The sequence below is a fragment of the Haemaphysalis longicornis genome, unplaced genomic scaffold, assembly GCF_048455015.1.
Source record: "Haemaphysalis longicornis isolate Haplotype H1 unplaced genomic scaffold, Haemaphysalis longicornis Haplotype H1 scaffold_1, whole genome shotgun sequence".
Taxonomy (NCBI): Eukaryota; Metazoa; Arthropoda; class Arachnida; order Ixodida; family Ixodidae; genus Haemaphysalis; species Haemaphysalis longicornis.
Genome location: NW_027526203.1, coordinates 247662953 through 247683667, shown reverse-complemented (window position 1 = coordinate 247683667; position 20715 = coordinate 247662953). Strand labels below are relative to the sequence as shown.

At 46.5% G+C, this 20715-nt stretch overlaps 1 protein-coding gene across 2 annotated transcripts in view; it reads right to left on the bottom strand.

Annotated features, from left to right (window-relative positions):
* The window catches only part of LOC144143621 (FK506-binding protein 15-like), a 204991-nt gene that overhangs the window by 66729 nt on the left and 117547 nt on the right, over positions 1–20715 (bottom strand). For both annotated transcript variants that reach the window (XM_077675464.1, XM_077675465.1), the window contains exons 21-23: positions 15116–15178; positions 9884–10036; positions 4614–4745 (exon numbers count right to left, since the gene is read on the bottom strand). In XM_077675464.1, the coding sequence (XP_077531590.1) occupies positions 4614–4745; positions 9884–10036; positions 15116–15178 (348 nt within the window). The remainder of the gene's footprint in view (positions 1–4613; positions 4746–9883; positions 10037–15115; positions 15179–20715) is intronic.

Genomic DNA, 20715 nt, shown 5'->3' with positions numbered 1-20715 from the left:
AAAATGTAGAAATCAGGAAGGAAGGAGATGACAGGACAGGGGTAGGAGAGGAGATAGGAAAGTGAAAGAGTGGAGAGAAAGAGAGGAAAAGGCGACTGGCTGATTCCCCCCGGGCGGGTCAGACAAGGGGTACCGTCTGCGAGAAGCGGGGGCCAAAGTGGAGTGTTGCCGCTGCTGGGGGGCCGTAAAGGTCCAAAACAACCCCAACTTTGGCTCAGCCACCAGGTTCCCCTTTTCCCCGGACACGGCAAAGCCACGCACAGCCGGGACGTGGGTGGGTCCAACCCACATGTGCTCGGGTCCGTGGTGTTGCAAGACACCAAGTGCCTACAGCAGTAGGCACCCCTGCGGAGCTCGGGACCGTGGTGGCGCTACTCACCAAAACACCTTGAGTACACAAGGTGCCCCCTGCGGGGCATGAGTACAGATTGAGTACTCATGAGTGCAGAGTGAGTACTCCTGAGTAGATTGAGTACGAATACTCGTGAGGACAAATGAGTTTGAGTACAAGTGAGTATGATTACAAATGAGTATTTGATGAGTGAGTACGAGTGATTTTGTGAACAGGCGAGCTTTTTGAGTCTGAGTTTGATTGAGTACAGCGTGAACGAAAAAAATTGTGATTGAGTTTGAGTGAGTTCTTTCTGTTTTGCCGACCTATGCTTCGGCGTCACCGACTTCAACGTGCGTTACTGGAGTAGGGCACGCACATGACGACGAGGCGAGATAGGGCGCGCGCCAGAAAGCAAAGGCGGCAATTTCATGATCGCTGATCGACGGGAGACTGTTTACGTTTAAATAATAAAATAAAAAGAAATAGCTGCTGTTGGCAACACTGAGCTTACATATACAAAAAACGACCGCTACATTTAGCGGGATTGGCAGACGGCAACTTGGCAACACTGTGCACCGGATTTTTTTTTTTTTTTTCCCGCATAATTCTCGCACCCCTAACTTCACATTGACTTTTCCGAAAAAAAAAGTGCGAGCATTATGCGAGTAAATACGGTAACACATATATGTTTGTTAAGACCTGGAGGGATATTTCGGAACATTTTGCACAGCCATATCTTCCCGATATTCGGATATGCGTTATAGGAAAACTGCACTCAAGAGGAGGAAGAGGAGTAAGGGGAGGAGGGGAAAACTTTGTTTAACAATTAAATCAATCTGGTTAGCCTGGGGAGGGGCAAAGCATGCAGTGTATAAGGGTATTCAAAAATTGCAGGTCTCTCTCTTGGCATACGGCGTGTTTCAACCCTTCCAGGCGCGAAGAACAAATCCTATTCTACTCGGGATGGCGTTCTATGATTTAAAGAAAATTACTTTTAGTCTCTTGTCCTGGACTGAGGACCCGGCCCAGTAACCAGATCGATTTAATTGTTAAACAAAGTTTTTCCCTCCTCCCCTTACTCCTCCTTCTCCTCTTGAGTGCAGTTTTCCTATAACGCAATATCCAAATATCGGGAAGATATGGCTGCGCAAAATAGAGCTAGGCGTCAGCTTCTCATGTAAGCATTCGAACAAAAGGAACAGTCAGCTGCTAATAACCGACAACAGCGAAAATGGAAGACCAAAACAAATTCTAGGCCTTCAGGGCTGTCGGCTTGACCGCGTACTGAAGTTGTGCAAAAAAGATACTCTTCATGTACTAGCGTGTTGCGGCTTGTCGCTCTCGCGCTACGAACTACGAATGCGACATGGCAGCGGCGCAAAATGTACGAAAGCCGCCGACAGCAGAGGGCAGCAGCGGCGTTGCAGCCGCATCGCCGGCTTCTGCGGTGCGTGGATGCTTTTTGTGCACGTGACGGCGATCAGCGAATAGGGTCGTGAGCGGCGAATGGAAATCAAAGGCGCAACTCTTGCTCCCGTAGGGAGCATATACAGGAACTCTAATTTCAGTGAGATGGTGGCGCCACCGCGCGGCGGCCAACGCAGCATATGAAGCTCTCCCATTCAGTTACGGAGCAGTTTCATGACCAGTAAAGCATTGAAGGACTCTGCTAAAACTGACAAACTACCATTTACATTTTTCTTTTCTTCAAGAGATATGTGTTAATCTCATTAATCTGAGCTCGTCAGAAAGTATACCATCATTATCCTCATGGCACTTGTGGTTGAGGTCACCGTATAAGATGAACGTTGCTCCCCCCCCCCCCCCCCCCTCCCAAACAAAAACAATAGTTTAACCCTGCAATAATAAATCCGCCGGGGAAAGTAAACAAATACACTTTTGTGGGAATTTCGTTGCCGCGAGAATAAAACAAATGACGGGAAAAGCGCCCGCAAACCGAAAATTTATTGCCGAAAGTCAGTTATATTACTTTGTGAGCCTTACTCTGCAGTAGCTTCACAGCTCAGCTCTCACACTACTAGAAGTGCTTCGCTGCGAATCACGTCAGACGCACGCAAAACATCCCACGGGTTTGCCTTCTCAGCAAGTTTTCCTCCCTGGTCCTCGGCACCGAGTACGTCCGGGCATGCAAGTGAAGTCCAGCTTCTGACCAACTTCGCCAGACAGTGGCCCCTCGTTGTTCCAATGACGCCCACAAAGCTAAGTGAGCATTGCTTTGTTGACGTCCGGGAATGCCGCAGCCGTCACTGTTTTGTTTTGCCCACATGTGCCATTCAAGAGTGGCGTCCTTGCTTTACAAAATGGTGGAGCGAGCTGCAGGTGGTTCTAAACTCATCGGCGCTATCCTCCCTTCCTCCACTTGGGCCACTGACTTGGGCAATGATGGCTGCCTTATCTTGGAGAGATAAAGACTTCCGCTTCGTCTTTTATGTAGACAAATACGGCGGCGGCCATGCAAGCGCGCTGTGGCAGGCGTTCACGCACTTTGAGTCCAAAAAAAAAAAAAAAAATGCATTTGATTACTTTTCGGACACTGTTAGCCTCAAATGGGTAAATAAAATGTGGCTGGACTAGCAGCGAATTTTGTTAACATGGGATCACTTTTCAAAAACATTTTGTTGCCGTGAGATATGAAATACATGGGCTTCTTGCCGGGGATCTGAAAATATGTCGTTGCCGCGGAAATTTAGTAGTCGCAGGATTTTGTTATTGTGGAGTTAATTAATAAATTAATTAATGGGGTCATTAATAAAGGAAAAGTAGCAGGATAGCTCCTGTGTGTTTGTTTTATGCCATAGAAAAAGCTTGCAAACCCTTTTAAATGAGCCTTTTATGTTCCTCCACCCTAGTTACTGAAGCCTGCTTGACAAATTGTAAATTTCAGTTTTCTTATTGGAAATTGCTAATCATTCACTTCAATTTGCAACTACAGTAACAATACCGCTTATAACAATATATCGGATATAACAATGAACAACTAATGGTACCGTCAACTTTTTATACGCTTTTTATGGTAAACTAAACGGCTTATTACAATGCTCCAGTGCCGCGATATCGAACATAACGATTGAATCCGGTTACAACAAGCACCGAAAATGCGAGCTGCCGCCGGCTCTCCGTGCCGACGGCATGCGCCGTGAGCCATGAGTCGCGATCACCGCAATGCATCCCTTCCGCCCCTCAGAAAACGAGTCGACTGCGCCGCTTATGAGGAAGCGAGAGGAGGTGGAGAGCAGTTTTACTTCCGAACCTGAGGCCTATATTTTAGGGGCCTTATCCGAATCCGCCTCCTTGCGCCAACACTTTGGCATCATCCCCGTGCCCACTCGTGCGTTCGCTTGTGGTGTCCCGTGCACACCGATTTGAATTTGACTGGGTACCTCTTCAACTACCTCCATTTCTCTGAGAAAGAGGACGTCAGGGCCGATGTTTCGGAAATGCCCGAGTGCCTCAATGAAGAGGCGATCATTGCACAGATATGAGCTGTGAACAGCGGTGACAGTGATGACTCTGACGACATGGTTGTGCGGCCAATTCAGGTAATGCCTTTGCAGGACGCTTAATGCATGGTGCAGTCCCTCAGGGACTTCGTTTCTGCCAAAGACGTGTGCCAGTTTTGCGTGTAGCAAACAAAACTGAACAATTATGGCTTCTTTTCTGCAAATAAGCAGTAGTACTACTTTGCTTGCATGCAAGTAAAATGTTTTGAGGTCTGTTTTGCCTTTTTATTTTGCAATCTGCTTATAACAATTATCGGTAATAACGATGGCATTTCCTTGGCACTTGGATATTGTTATAAATGAACTAGAATGTACTTGAACAAAGTTATTATTTGTTATGCATTTGCTTTGCAGCCAAAAATCACTATTGCACATCCCTAAAAGTCACTATTAGGTATCAGTGATGCACAACAGTTCAGAAATAAACTGAGGCCCTAGACCACTGCAAAACAGTGACATGAAGATTACATGAGCTACACAAAGAAGAGTTTGATGATCCACTTTAGTGTTCCTTTAGGGAAGACAAGTCTTCTCAGAGTCCCATACAGCCGAACCCCCACTACAACGAAATTCATGAGGTGTGTGGAGAAATGCATTGTCAGTGAGACTTTGCTGTTGTGAATTTGGCAAAACACTAGTCAAAACATGGTGCAGAACATAAATTTTTTTTCTGAAGAAAAAATAAAATGAAAAGCTGCATCCATTATGTAAATAAGCCCAATATAAAAGACAGTTAAGAGCAAAACAAAAGCTCCCACCTCAGCATCGAAACTAGAAGCAGTTGAGGGCGATGGCTGCGCAGTGCGTAAAGCTCGGTTCTCCTCTTGCAATTCCTTGATCTGCTCAGACAGTTGCTTCTGCTGGTCTCCACTGCTGAGTAACTGGCGACACTGAAAGCAAGCACAGGGTTAAAAGCCGCACGATGGTATGAGCCCATCATGCAGTCAAAGACAACTTGAGACAGTGGGTCCGTGAAGCCTGCGACAAGGTAAAAAAATGTTTACTCAAAAGAACCCTAAAGAGGGCCTTTCATCATTGATCTTTTTTTTTTTCTCCAGGCTGAACAAGCACTACCAACCAAGGATACCGCTTCACTCACAACCAGTGGCTTAACTAAGACATTCACTGAGACGCTTTAAGAATAACAACCTAGCAAAAAGAAAAAGAATTCTGAGCAATGCAGACACGAGTATAAAGTATAATAGGTCAGAAAGCAATTCAGCTTATCAGCAGACACAATTGCAGACAGTTTCTACACTATACACAAGTTTCTACACTACACAAGTTTCTACACTATACACAAGTTTCTACACAACACACGATTTAAACTCAGAACAGTCCAGAACCACAGGGCAAAGAGGAGAGAATGTATCACAGATGGTAACAACACATTTACAGGCAGCAGCAGCCTTCTTTGGTCTGCATTGCCCATTACCCACCGTGAGCGGTGGGGCCCAGAAAGCTTGGGCACCCTGATCTTTGCTACCAACTCGCGTCTCCTCACATGACAGTGAGTAGGACTTCAGGTTTGAGCACGGCTCCATCGCGATCAACATGGCTTCAATTTCAATTCAAACCTAAAATTCTCCATTCACCAGAGAGTAAAAAAAATTGCAGCATCTCCACTCCGTGGATGATGGCGAGGGTGCGGAGTACGGGGACTCGAAACGACATCCAAGTTGTGCCCCGAGTGACATCCGATTTGCGCCCCGACCGTCATTCGGTTTGAGCCGCGAGTTGCACCTTGATTATTCCCTAAATGAAACTGCAACTCATGGCTAAAATCGAATTTCGCTTGATTTTCGCTTGATGGTGGTGTGCGCACGAATGGACGTGGACGGACATTAGGAGATCCTAAGGTACTCCGCACCGTACAGGCGAGGGAGTAAGCCATTTGACTCTCGGGTACTAACTCGCGGTCGTAGCCCAATGTGTAAGACGACTGACACTAACTCTGTCTGGTCTACCAGACACAGGCTCGAATCCTGCCGGTGCCTGTGTGATTTTTTGCCATTGTAAATTCTATGCGCACAGACGTGGACAGACATTGTGCGGTCCTAAGGTACTCCGCACCTAAAATACATATACGTTGTAATGGCCCAAGCAAGATATATATGGAACTTATACAGCAGCATCAGTCTTCACTGTAGTTTGCTTTTAGCCGACAAACTGCACATTTCAGTTTTCATATAAGCGAGCGCAAAATATTGTTTGATTTGAAAATTTGTAACAGAATTGTCATTCACTTTGAAGGAAAAAAAATTCCTGCAGTCTACGCTCGTTACAGTGGATCCGGCAACAACGGACTTTCAGTTACAACAGACCATTTCTGTTGGTTTGTCTGGTCCCCATGCATTTTAAATGGAGTCCACTCCACTCATAACGGACCCGGCTACAGCAGACTATCGGCTACAAGAGACTAAATTTTAGGCGAAAATTGTTTCGACTGAATGATTATAGCGGACTTCTGCGGGGCCGGCACCCGATATACTTTTTTGTTGTTTATTTTGGCAAGAAAACTTATGTCTGGCAACATTGCTGGCAGCCGGGTCGTTGGCGCAGCCAAGCCAAGCCAGTGCCAGTGGCCTTTTTTTTTTTGTGCGACCAGTGGCATAAGCGGAAGGGTAGCTGATTTCACTGTCGGATAAATTAAGCATAATTAACGCTGTCGAACATGGGGAAAAACAGGCCGACATCGCCAGAAGTACAGACCTGTCTAAGCAGATGGTCCGCTCTACCGTCAAGAACAAGGCCGCTGCTGATAAACGCGACTCCGGTGAGATTGAAAACAGGGCTATCGAATACTCAAAGTTGTGCACCTGTAGGCGAGTCTGCCCTCGTCAGTTTTTTTATGTAATAAAAAAATCGGGTTCAGTGAAGTTCGGTCTTTATTATTCCCACGCATGCAACGTTCCTGTTCCGTTTGGTGAAAAAGGTAAGAAATGCCTCAAGTAGGGGGGGGTTGTTTTCCATCCATTGTGTGCAATCTGCCGGTAACCGTGCGCAGTCCAACTGGTCTATCTTGCGATTTCACAGCTGTCCGTCATCAGATTATTTCATTACAGCTGTTTCAATGACCTGACTAAAATCATTAAAAATTCCCCGCATTTCCCCGAGGGGAAGAATGTGAAAGTGCGAATGCACGAGTTGAATTTGCGCGGTTCGGTAATGTTCGCGAAAGAGAGATCACACACACACACACAACTACAAAGAAAGAAAGATGCATTTATTCACAGAAACCTATTTGTGTTGTCGTTGTACTTGATTGCTAGAGCGGATCTCAGCTTTGAAATTTCGTGTCAGTACTCCTTTAAGCAGGTGCATTAGCCCTTCTCACGCCCGATTCTTGGCCAATCCCCCACGTGGGTATGTGCCATGTCAGCGGCCAGGCAGCACGCGCCCATCTCCCCCCGTTGCCAAGGAAGACGAGGAGATTCCTGGCCAATCCCCCACGTGGGTATGTGCCATGTCAGCGGCCAGGCTGCGCGCGCCCATCTCCACGTGCGCGGACATCGCCGGTGGACGCAGGTTCAGGGTCGCTTAAGAAGTGCATTGCACTTAAAAATGTGGAAGCTGCCTCGGGGGAACGTCAGGCAGCGATCCGGTTTGATAGACGAACGGTTTTGGGAAAACCTGCCTCATCGTGGAGGGATTTAAAAGAGCCTAGCTAATTCAGATGGCCACGACTGATGTTTTATAGCTGGTTAATAATTGTGCCTAGTTATATTCTTGCTTTATTTGCTCAGCTTATCATGCGTCTTTACACGCTTGACCGCATGCGCTAGGCCTTTTGCAAGTGCTGGTGCTAAGCTTTGGAAACGGTGTTTACGCGATTCTTTGCCCTTGCGCGAGCACTGTGCAGAGGTGCTGCAGGCGTGCAGAAAGAACAAAGTGTCAAAGTACCCACTTTAGGGCTCACCCCCCCCCCCCCGGTCGAATACTACATACTTCGGCTACAGCGGACGTTTTTTTCCAGATTCAGAGGGTCCGTTGTAACAGGCGTAGACTGTATTCACACATGCCCACCAGAAGGTAACATTTTCCCCCTGGAGAATACAAAACTGTCTCAACAGTATGCATCAAGCAAGCACCTGCCACAAAACAAATTTCTGTTTTACAACTGCACTAGCAAAATATCTTGCAAAGAAGACTTCAAAATTCTGCCATACACAATGTGACCAGTCTAGATAGAACCTTTTTAAGACAGTGTAGCCAGACGTGGCAGGAAATACGCATAAGGTGTGAAACTTCGGTAGTGGGGCAGAAAACGCATAACACCTTCAAATACACCTTATGTGGCAGTGAAAGGGCCAAAAAGCAGGGTACACACACCAAAAAGGATGCCCCCAAGCCTGAGCCACATGATTATTTGCTTTTAACCATTCTCAATTGCAGCCAAGCGCACTTATAATGAACTTGATCATCACACTGAATTGATTTGTCATGTCCACAGTTTATAAGAAGTGGAATCCCCATAGTGAGACTTGAAAAGTCAACAAAAATGAAGCCAATATTTATCTAAACAAAAAAAGATCAGTGAAATGCACCTGTTTAGACAAAGCCGAAGTCCAGGCACTTACAAATTTGTCTAGCAAGGGGCCTGATGCTTCAGTTGTTAATAAGCACAACCGTAAGCCAGGGGGGAGGGGAAGAGGGGTGTGTGCGTGTGTGTGTGTGTGTGTGTGTATATATATATATATATATATATATATATATATATATATATATAGAGAGAGAGAGAGAGAGAGAGAGAGAGTGTCATGAAGTGAAATCACATCGGCAAAAAGGACCAGCACGAGACGAAAGAACGTTCACAAAAAACGACGACAACAAAGACGACGCAAGGCACGCGGCGTGAAGGCCATCGACACCGGCTACGGCGCCGAAGGCTCGAGACCGGAGCACGAGCTTCGCCGGCCACCGGCAAATGAGAAGCTGCCAGCGACAGCTGCCGGAGGCAGAGAAGCGAGCCGGGAAGAGAAGATCGAGAGAAGGGGATTGAGAAGCGTGGAGCGTGACCGGGATGCGCAGCGGTCGGGTGACCAGACCCGTGCCGTGCCCCAAGAGGTCATCCACGACTGCAACCTCCAAGACTTCTCCTCCGCAAGGAAGTCGTCTCGCCGTGCGTCGGTGAGAGACAGCGACTCTCCAAGACAGCTGCGTTGGTCTCTCTGTAATGGGAGCTGGGAGCGCTCTTGACCACCACGGCCACGACATCAGCCAGACCTTGCAACACCGCATCACCACGACTGCGCCTCGGGGACGTGAGGTAGGACAACCCCGTTCCCGCAGCGAACACCTACCGTGACCTTGTCGTTCACCTTGAACTCTTTCCCGCATATTCGAACAGTGCCTTTTCCCTTCATTACCGGACTTTTGACTGTTTCTCGTTTGTTAAACTTGTTAACGTTTTCTATACCGCGTTCTCACAGTCCCCCTCTATTCTACGGTTCCCCAGTGCTCTTTAGTGTCTGTCCATAGTGTGTGTATATATTTGGGTTTTGTAGGACATAAACATAGTCTCATTCAAAATTTATACTTGTATTTATTATTATTGTCCCGAACCTCTGACTGACACACACACACACACACGCACGCACAGAGAGAGAGAGAGAGAGAGAGAGAGAGAGAGAGAGAGAGAGAGAGAGAGAGAGAGAGAGAGAGAGAGAGAGAGAGAGAGAGAGAGAGAGAGAGAGAGAGAGAGAGAGAGAGAGAGAGAGAGAGAGAGAGAGAGAGAGAGAGAGAGCAGCGGCAACAGAGTAGTTTGACTGCACACGAGTTTAGAGTCTTTCAAGCAGCCAGAAACACGAAACTTTCCCCGTGTTCACGATGGTGGCTTCACCTTCGGAAACTTTCCCCATGTTCCCGATGGTGGCTTCACCTTTTTTTTATTTTACTTGTTAGCGTGTGCTCACCTTCAGTGCAGCTGTTACAACTGGCCATTACAAGTGGGCTTGCTGTATTATAACTTGGGCAACCACACTCCATACTCTGCAGGCCGCACTTGTGCAACAGATAAAACACCAACCTTGGATTCCAATTCCTGCACTGTTTGCAGAAGTGCCAGTTTTTCGGCTTCAAGAGTAGATGCTCGACCTTCAAGGCTTCTCCTTAGCTCCGCAGTCTCAGCTTCGTACGTGGCCTTCCAGTCGGCTGCTATCGATTCCTTCAGTTCAGCTGTCTGCAGGAGTAGGCAAAAATAAAGCAGTTAAAGGAGGTCAGCCAGCACTCTCCCGACAGTAATAGACAGCAAATCCTTTGTCGAAACAAAATTTTACACAGATGCGGTTAATTCAAGGCAATATCAGGGCGACATGCACACTAGTGCTCCACCCAACCTGAACAACATACACCAAACAGAACGTTAAATGATGGCAATTATTTGGTTTTCCTTGATGAAAGGCACAATGCTGTGCCAGGTGTGAGCAATCACAATTTAGCTGCGCTTATGTTTTGCTTGGACAAAACTGCAAATTATGGCAATTCATGGATAGTCCAAAACTGTCCCTTTTAGGCTTTAACTATGTTTATGGGCCTCAGAAAATTCACATTTTTCCCATTTTCGCAGCCCTTCCCAAGCTGCCACTTAATCTTTAATCTAAAAACGGTACAAGGTTTCTGGATTCTTTTTAAAAAGATTACAGTGTTCATTTTCCCTCAAACAGTGCAAAGACAATACACGGAATAAAAGAAAGCACAGAAGAAGCATGCTAAGTAACAAATTAAATTTATTACACAAGAAAAATGTGCATATAGATGGTATTCACTGAAAAGTTTAGTGGGCGATTTCTTCACTTGGAAACAATGGAAACTGCCATGTCTGTGCCGCTGTGCCTGCACATATGCATTGCGTCCGCACCTCGCAGAAAGAAAAAAAAAAAAACATCGGCCCGCATCATCTGCCCCGTTTCACCCCGATTCTCGGGCGCATTCTAATTCGTACGGCCGCACTCGGCTGCATTCGCACTCACATTATGTGGAGGCACTCTCCTTGCCCTTGAGATCTTTGCATCACCGGAAAATGAAACCGCGGCTGTGAACAAAAGCAACACGGTAGACAAGAGGCCGATGCTGTAGACGCCTGCGACCACGGAGTTAGACACAAGCGCCTCTAATGCGTGGTTGAGTACAAAAATCAAATAATGCTTTTGAAGAAATGTTTCACACATACACCGATTTAGTAGCAGCTAGTTCATGTGAGCCCATCTCTAGAGCCATCCTGTGCTCGCACCTGTCCCACTCCCTAGTTGGCACAAACACTGGCAAATTGCAAGCATCCTTCGAACAAATCACTTGATTTTGGCTCCTGCACGGCAAAATTGTCGGCAACAACATTTCTGTTGCTGTCCTTGAACAGGTGACAGAACTTGAAGGAGCGTTGGGCTTTCAGTAGTATATGCGCGCGACTTGGTCAGGACACAGTTGCAAGGCTCGGAAGTTTTTACCGCTCAACCATGTGTGGCGATAGGTAGATCGTAGGGTGCTGCACCGAACAGTATTTGGTGTCAAGATATTACTTTGCATTCGGTGGGGCACAGTTTAAAACACCAAACATCTCTTGCTGTCGTCATGTACTGTGCTCCATCAGGTGCCAGCGCGGCCAAGTACTGCCATCTCATGGAGGCCGACGTACCACAGACGCTGCGGCATGTACATGGTGGCGCACATGCAGGGTTGCCCGCAAGCATGCCACGTCAGTGAATACAGTCGAATCCCGCTACAACAAAATTGACGGGATGTGCAAAAAATTCCGTTGAAGCGAAAATTCGTTGAGGCAAAATTTGCCCCAAAACAGCCCGGAAGGGCAAGAAAAATAGCCCCGTATGTTTCCGCATATTGGCAGCATAATACAGTGTTTCGAAAAAAAGAGGGACACGCAGTAACATCGTGTTTATTCAGATAAACATACCAGTGGTTATCTATTTTTTTAACAGCATGCAAAGAGCACGATACTGAGGAGAAGGGAGAGGTGAAGAAATGAAGAAATGCAGGCGCAAAGTGTATAGCTGCACAGCAAGGCGTTTCCACCGAGCTGATTACTTGCAGATAGCTGCTAGGCGGTTGGAAGCCCCCCTCTCGCCTGTGGCAGGAATGGCGCCGTTATCTTATCCTCTGACTAGGCACCGCAGCAATTGACCTTGGCCGGTAAGCCGCGCGCTTGCATTTATCGCGACCACGCGCTCGCGACTAAGATAGGATGACGCGGGTTCAAGACTAAACACGCAAACATTATTTCTACTTTTGACTTTGAAGAATTGTAGAAGGAAAACTGCAAGGACAGCTGCTCACAATGCATACATAACGCTGCTGCGCCAGATGCAAAGCACATTCGCGCGATTTCAACTTTATATGGATTGGCTATAGCTCCAGCTAGGCGGACCTGGCTTGCGCCTCATGTAAAGACGGCCAGCCGCATCGTTATCACCATCAAACAATGGCGTCCACCTGAGGTTGTTTTTGTTTTGGGTGAGTGGGCGCACCGCGCATGTTTTCGGTAAAACTAAGCGTCCTGAATGTATAAAAAGTTACAGATAGCTGGCGCTATGCTTATTTTATTGTAAAATAATTGTTCAAACCCAGCCCAAATCGTCGAAAATTTCGTTGAAGCGAAAGCAAGCCAGACAAATGGTTCGTTGTGGCGAGGACTTTGTTGCATTGACTTCTATGGCTAGCTGACGGGGAATTTGAAATATTTCGTTGAAGCGGAAATTTCGTTGAAGTGGACTTCGTTGTAGCGGGATTAGACTGTATACCGTATTTACACGATTGTAGGTTGACCCTTTTTTTTCAAATTTGACAATCCAATGTTGGGGGGTCTACTTAGAATCGAAATCGAACCGTCTACCGCTAGTAATGGCAAGAGAAACGAGAAATCGGGGGTGCTACGAGGTGGGGACAGCTTTGCACCCTCGTTCCCATGGTTATGGTCCAAAGTGTGAACCGCATGGGGCGTTTTAAGCTCGCGAAAATGCGCCGTGCTGACGCTGCCACTATGCATGAAGAGCGCGCCTCCCCATTGGGGCAAGTCGTCAGGCTCCTCCCACTGCCGCGCTCGTCATGCGTGATACCGACGTAGAACTGGTAGAACTTAAAACACTTAAAAGCAGAAGCAAAAGTCACCTGCGCAAAGCCAACGCGCATGAATCGCGTGCAAAAACGCGTCAAGAAGCGTTTTATTCGTCTTTAATAAACAAAATGCGTATTAGCGAATCCCTTGATTCAATGCATGGCACTAACGTAGCCCAAATCATATCACATTGTTCAGTACACTTCCGAACGCGATGGTGGAAGGTTAGTCGCTCAAAAGTAAATCGCGCGCAGCCACTTCCGTCAGCCGCCATGTTGTTTGTTTTGGTATCGCGCGGCAGTGGCCGCTGCCGGTTGCTTCGATGGTTGTCATCTCGCAGTGAATGTGTTCTTCCCGCTCAACCCACAGCGCATGGTTATTCCGGGTGCTTATAAAAAAGCTTTTCTTTTTTAACAACTACCGCGCATACCGCGAGCGCACGGCTCATGTGGGAGCATCGGTCATTGATGGTAGCTCTGCCGTGTGGGTTGATGGAAGCGCTTCTCTTTGCGATACGATTTTCTAGGCGGCACTCGCTTTCTTTTTTTTTTTTTGAGAGATGCAATTTTTGGTGTCGACCTACATTTGAGTCGACTTACAATCGTGTAAATACGGTATGTAACCTATAAGCATCACATAAAATTGATTAACATCAACTCTTTACACTATTGACATGTAAAATAGTACTACAGTAGGTATTACAAATTAGAAGACTAAAATTGATTGAGTGACATTACTGCCACTTATAATTAAGGGTTTACTTCTCCCTCCCGCATGTCGAATAAGACATTAAAATTCCAATGTTTATCCTAAAATTCTGAGGCCAACTCACTGTGCACACATCGTTACTGGAGAGGACCTGCCAATTTCTATTTTAGTTTGTGTTTCTTGCATCCTGAATGCTATTTCTTTTCCAGACAGGGAAGCGGAATTTGCAGTATTTTTGGTGAAATGCAGATTTTTTACTGTCGTGACTCAGTAATAATGCCCCGTGGTTCTGTACACACTGCTTTTATGTCTCTATTCACTTACATCACACTGGATGTCAGAATTAGGACCAAGCAGGATAGGGAATAATATATATTGCAGTGTATGGACGACCAAAACTAGAGCAGCTGCAAAGTTCCGAAAGAACGCCCTACCTGTAAAATATCGACCACCACCCCTTTGTGGTAAAACGGTTCATAAGGAGGGGGAGGGGGGGGGGTAGGAGTATTTGTTTTTTTAGAAAGGGGAGGAAAGTTTACTAGTACAATATGAGGAGGAGGGGTAGTAGATGGCAAGAACCACACAGCGGAGAACGAGAAGATAAAGGTTAAGTTCAAGTATGCACTGACTGGGAAATCCAGGCTTCGTGTCCGGGGCTTTGGCATCTGTTAGATGATGCCGCCCTAACGTCCTTTAAGTGTTATGGAATCTACACACATCTTGATAGCTCTGAAGACCAGGAATTCAACCCCAACCTGGCCTATGTAAGCAGAGAACCAGCAATGGGGCCAGAAGCTTGGGAACTCATCATGGTCGAAAAGTTGCGGCTCCCATTTGATGAAAGGAACAATGCAACTTGTTTTTCCCACGCGTGTTGGGTCTTGAAAACAGTGCACGGTGGTCATGACCATCCTTTCCATGTCACATGCCACGCATAAACCAGACTGTACGATGGGGCAGTGGTAAGAGCTACGTGACGTCATCACAACAGGACAGCGAGACGCTAGGAGACCCTCTCTTCCTTTCTACTAGAGCCTTGACTGAACTTCGTCCACCACAAGCGACCGAGCTGAATGGCTCATGTCATCTAACTAATGCGGGACCTCAGGAAGACGGGAGCACTATGGAGATTTTTCAATAAACCCCCTTCTTTCACTTTGTCTCTTGCCTGCCTCCTACTACGTGATGTATCCCGGCAGCCACGTGAGAAAGGTTACTTGAGTATGCCTCCCGCCGCAAGGTGTGAGCGACTTTTTAATGGTGGCAGCAGGCAAGAGCAATGAGAGTCGCAGTCAAAGGTGCCAAGCATCATGTGCAGCCACAAAGAAATAGGTAAAAAATTTATACATGTCTACTCATAGCCCGAGGTGCAAATTTGACCAGCTAAAATTTAGAAGAAAAAAAAATCCTCGTATTATATACAAGTTTTGACAGTAATTCGTGCCCCCGGGTGTACACATACTGTATACAGTAATCAGCACTTACCTGGCCTGGCGAGTTTTCAGCACCCTGCTGGTGAAGCTTCGCTTGGAGCAACTCAATCTCTTTCTAAATGCAGGGAAAAAAAAAAAGAAAAAGAGTTCATCAGTATACTGCACAGCCATCTCACTAAAAAATGCTCTCAGCATGGCGTAACTCACCTCACATGTCCAAATGAAAGCACGAAAAGACCAGCAAGCATGTATAAAACGCGCACAACATTAAGCTGCACTTAAAATGCGACAAAAAAGATGTGCCGCACTCTAGCAAGAATACAGAAAAAAGGGGAATAGAGGGCAGAACATTCCTAAAAAAACTTTACACAACAAGATGACCAGGGAAGATGACAAGGGAAGGACAGAGCAATGTTGCCTTTCAGAAAAACCAAAGTACATAATTGCAACAAAAACTGCACTTTCCCGCCTGAAATAACTATAGATCAGGGTGGCTCCCTCAGAGCCACAATTATTCCAAAACCAATATGTAATTTTTGTCCCTAGAAGAGGCATTTTAAATGAAAGAAAAGGGGGGAGCAGTCGTCATGTTTTCATTACTATGATGAAATTGTGTGCAAGACACTATGGCTAGTAAAGTTTGAACTTGAGCGGAAGAAAAAAAACACACAGTAAAACTCCTTGAACTTTAAACATACATGTTTGTGCTCGGCAAATTGTGGTCTGCTCTGTTTGTGTAAATATGTATTTTAGTGCGCAAACACTTTGGCAGCCGCTCCTGTGGTTTGGCAGCAGCGGCGGCGTTGTAACTGAGTGAGCGAAGACAAAAAAGAAACGGCAGAGGAAAGCGTGGCGAAAGTGTAAGTGTGGCGAAAGAGGGCAGCACACTGAGCCCACGCAAGACACTCGTCGGAGCGTCTGCCGAAAGTGTGAGGGGGAGGGCGGCACCCGTTGCTATGGCGTTATCTCTCTCTCACTGCCTCCCCCTCACACTTTTGCCATGCGCCACCGCCGAAGAGCGCCCTCACCCTCACACGTTTGCCAGATGCTCCTCCTTCGTTCGTAGCTTACCCGAACCACGTAACATTTGCGCGGGAGTTTCAAACACGATTGGTAACAACACGCTCGGCAATGGCGACGAGCTGCGAAGTAACGGCAGAGTAGCGCATGCCGCCATGCGTTCACTCATCACGCGATCACTTCCTGAGACGCAGCAGCTATGTGCTGTGACCGAGAAGACTGCCGTTCGTGCTGCGCACAAATTCCACATTAGGGAATATAGCAATCAGTAGTACTTCTTTTGCTTTCAAAGTAAGTACAGTGATTTTGTTTGAACAATTCGAATCAAAATGAATATTTCTGAATTGAAGCAAATGTTAAGCGAGTTCTAATAAAAAAGTTTACAATCTCTCAAGCACACTTCAGTAACCAGTACATAGTAAAATGAAAGGCTCATTCAAAAGGGTAGCTACCTAATTGGGTGAATTGGTTTACTAGCATGATGGGAAGCAGCACGAAACAACAGGGACAAATGTAGGCGAAAAACAGCGCCTAGTGTTGTCCCCGTTGTTTGTTTCTCATCATTCAATTCATTTAAATGGGCTTGCAAAATTTTTAAATGGCATAAAACAAACATACTGAAGTTATCCTGCTGCTTTTAGCTGTATTGATAACTTGTGTTTTATGCATGGACAAGTTTCTCCTCGTGGTTACTTCAACCCCAAGTTTTCAGCATTAGTGTAATGAGGGTTCAACTATATGATTAGAAGTTTCGATCGACACAATCGCCTAGGGGGAAAAAATAAAGAAAAAAAAGTTCCATGAATGCTCACATCAGTTCTGGGAAGAAAACTCAGCATGGGGGTGGGGCAATGTAAGCCATGAAAAATTAGTTTGATTAATCTGCTTGTGAGTCCCGTTTCCATATTAACAACGCATGGATCTTATATTTTTAAGAAAAACTTGTGCCACGAACACCCCTGGCCCACAAAGAACTTAAAAATAGGTTCCACTAAGAGCAACTTCACGTCTAATGTAGCCTAATGTACACGTATAAAAAAAAAAGTGTATACAGAGAGAAAAAATTGGGGTAAGTTTGAGATAACTGTGCATGGTTGGCAAACTAACTTCACCATTGCTGTATTGTCAACGGCTTCCTTTTGTTCAAAATCTTTATTGCTTCTAGGAGTCCACTTTATCATGGTTTTTAGGAGTACAAGGCCAGACAAGTTAATCGTTTTTTCTATGTCATGTACAGAAAAACGAAAGAACATTTCAGATAAAAATAAGTACAACTTTGCACAACCTTTGATCAGAAAAATGTCAGTATGCGGTGATTGAACCGGCGCCCAACTAGCTCTAATCCATTGCAACCATGCTGCATTTTTATTGTGGCAGACATTAAGAGTTAGCCAACATGAATCCAATGGGCATGGGGGCAGCCATGGGGAGACAGGAAAAAGACGAGGACTTTCGGACGCCATGTCCACATAGCGAAGAACTCAACCTAATGCAAATAGGGTTAATCTTTTTATTGTGGCCTTTCATTCCATTCTTCAACAAAAGAATACATAGTTGGCATGTGTTTAAATGGGTGTTTCTCATTTTCAATGAGCCATAACCGCATGCATTCAAGTTAACTCAAGTCAAGAACTGCCCATTTGCGTTTTCTAACTTTGAAAATAATGAATTAATCATTGTCAAACATTGCTAGTCAGTTTCAAGCAGAATCAAATACCGCATAATTCTTTCAATATGTGAGAGTTTAGAATAATCACACCACCCCACTGTAAATGCATTCAGCCATATTATCTAGGCTTGTGCGAATATTCGGGCGCTTCGAATATTCGAACGAATATTACAGTATTCGAATTCGCTTCGAGTCGAATTTAAAATTTCCGATATTTCGAAGCATTCGGGGTAAACGAATATCAAAACTGCGTTCAAGTTTCAATTTCGTTAGGCAAGCCGCAGTGCCATTGACATCAGGACATCAGTAGCCTTCTTATGCGTGCATGTTCGTCAGGTAGTCGAGGCTCCTGTTTCATTGTTTCAAACAATGAAACTGTAACGAAACAATTTGTTTGGTCACCATGTGACACGCGTGCAGTGAGCACGTGCTGATTGCACTCTGCTCTTGAACTTCAGTGGGCATCAGTTGCTTCAATCAGTCAAGTGACATGGCAAATGCGTCCATGGGTGCCAACCCAATACAGTAAAATCTCGATCTACACACACCAAAAAATCGAGCACTAGAAAAAGTTTCCGTTTATTTCTTTTCTTACTTTCGCGTGAAGAAATCCGTGACGTTTTTCTGCTTTCTCTTAACCTCCATGTCGCCTAGCGGTCCTTTCTGGACTTTCGCTCCTCACTCGCGGTGCCCAAGCACTACACGCAGCAAAGCGTGACCTGCATGGCACGTTTTCGCACGCGATTCGTGCGTGTCGGCGTTGCGCGTGCGATTTTTTCACGCTCGTGTCGACAAGTACACATAGGGAGGCGAAGCTAAAGTTTGCCGGGCGAGGGAAGCGCTGCTCTCTCCCCTCCGGGGGAGTACGCCGGGGTGGCGGCCTATTCGGCACGTGCTTTTTTTCGCTGCGCGCGTGCTGCATTTCTCGTGCTAGGAAGAGGGCTGGGTAAAATTTTCTTTCGACTTATGAAAGCATACACATTAGCACGTGTCCAGCAAGTTCGGTTTAAACGTAGAGTAGTTACTAAGTTCATTTTTGTCGACGTTTGTCTTGTCTGCTACAGACGCGCCGCCTGCTTCCCGCCGCTCGACCGGCAGACTGCCCCGACAATTTTAAGGGGGGAAACGCGTTGTTCGGCGGTAGTCGGTTGCTCTTTTCTTCTGCAAGGCGACAGGTGTTCAGCTTGTCACAGCGTACTTTTCTCTTGTTTGTTACTCCCTTCGCGTGCTCGCGCTTCGGACATCAACCGGACTTTCTGGACTGCAGAAACACTGAGGCTTGCAAGAAATGTAAGATAAACGTGATTGATTATGGTTAATAGGTTATTTCTTACTCTTGAAACAATCAGCTGCATCTTATAAAAACGCATTAGAAAGGCACACGCTAAATAAGGGGTGCGCTGACAGCGCCATATTTCCATTTTACTTGTCCTTGAAGAAATTTTTGTTCGCAATGTTTGTCACCCGCTTGGAGTACAAGTATGGGTTAGCGTGACAGTTCGCGGAAACAACAGAACAGCTTGGGGCGTATAACTTTTAATTACTATACTACACAGAATTTGGTGTATACTTCTTTTAATTACCAGTATTTCTAAATGTGGGAAAAAAGCGAACGCAGCAATCCCGTCCAGAACACAAGTCAAAATGACAAGACGGACCAGAGCTACTACAGCCAGGTAATCGCTAGAAACTTTTTTTTTCACCCATGCAAAATGTCAACCTATTGTGTTTTATATATGGACGATATCGAACGGCACCAGCTAAACAACTCCGAAGTTCATTTATTATAGCGGAAAACAATCATTGGCAGCATGCATTAATGTGTCAACTTATTTCACCTTTCGAACCGCAGCGATCCATGCTTACCGTCTATCCTTTTGGTGCGCTTTCGCGGGAAATATGCAGAATTTAACGAATGGATCCTCTTCTTTACTGTCGTGGCAGCTGACCATGCAACAATATGGGGGGTTTGCTTCGCTTTCAGTTTCATCTTTTCGTTTCGGGCTAGTGAGGAGTGCTTGATTGATTGATTGTAGGGTTTTAACGCGCCGACGCAACGCAGGCGATGAGGCGCGCCGTAGTGGAGGGCTCCGGATTAATTTTGACCACCTGGGGATCTTTAACGTGTGCCGAAATCTCGCACACACGGGCATTTTTGCTTTTCGCCTCCATCAGAAAAGCGGCCGCCGCGGCCGGGAATCGAACCCGCGACCTCGTGAGTGAGGAGTGCTCCCGCTGCTCTTTGTACGTGCTGGCTTAAGTGGCTCGCGCAGCCGGCGGTCTCTTTGTCACATCCGTGAGTAGGAGGATGGATGCCTCAGGCGGTGCGGGAGACAGCGCGAGCTGCGCGTGCACTTGCCAGACGCGGAGTAGCGGGCCGATGGGCGTCTGCTTAGAGCGCTGAAAAGCCGTTCACCAGACGCAGTCGTTTCGCGATGACTGAGGTGGTAAGACCAACCAAGGGTCGCCTACAAGAGCACTCTTTATCCTGTGAAACCGCCGGGGCGCTCGGCCGTTCGACTGGCGCGTAGCAGACGACGAGTCTCTAGCAGACGACAAGACAAGCACCGGCAAAAATGGACCCATTAGCTACTCCACGTGTAAACCGAACTTGCTGGACACGTGCTAATGTGTATGCTTTCATAAGTCGAAAGAAAATTTTACCCAGCCCTCTTCCTAGTGCGAGAAATGCAGCACGCGCGCAGCGAAAAAAGCACGTGCCGAATAGGCCGCCGCCCCGGCGTACTCCCCCTCCGGGGAGAGTGCAGCGCCACCCGGCGATCGTTCCGGAGCCTATTCCTGGGCGAGTTGGTGTTGCATTGAAGAAAAATTACAGAACGATTCCGTGTGCACGGCAGCTTCTGCCTTGCTCAGAAAATTATGTGCCGCACGTGGTAGTGGGAGGAGCCTGACGACTTGCGCCAATGGGGAGGCGGGTGCCTCATGGTGACAGTTTCGAAGAG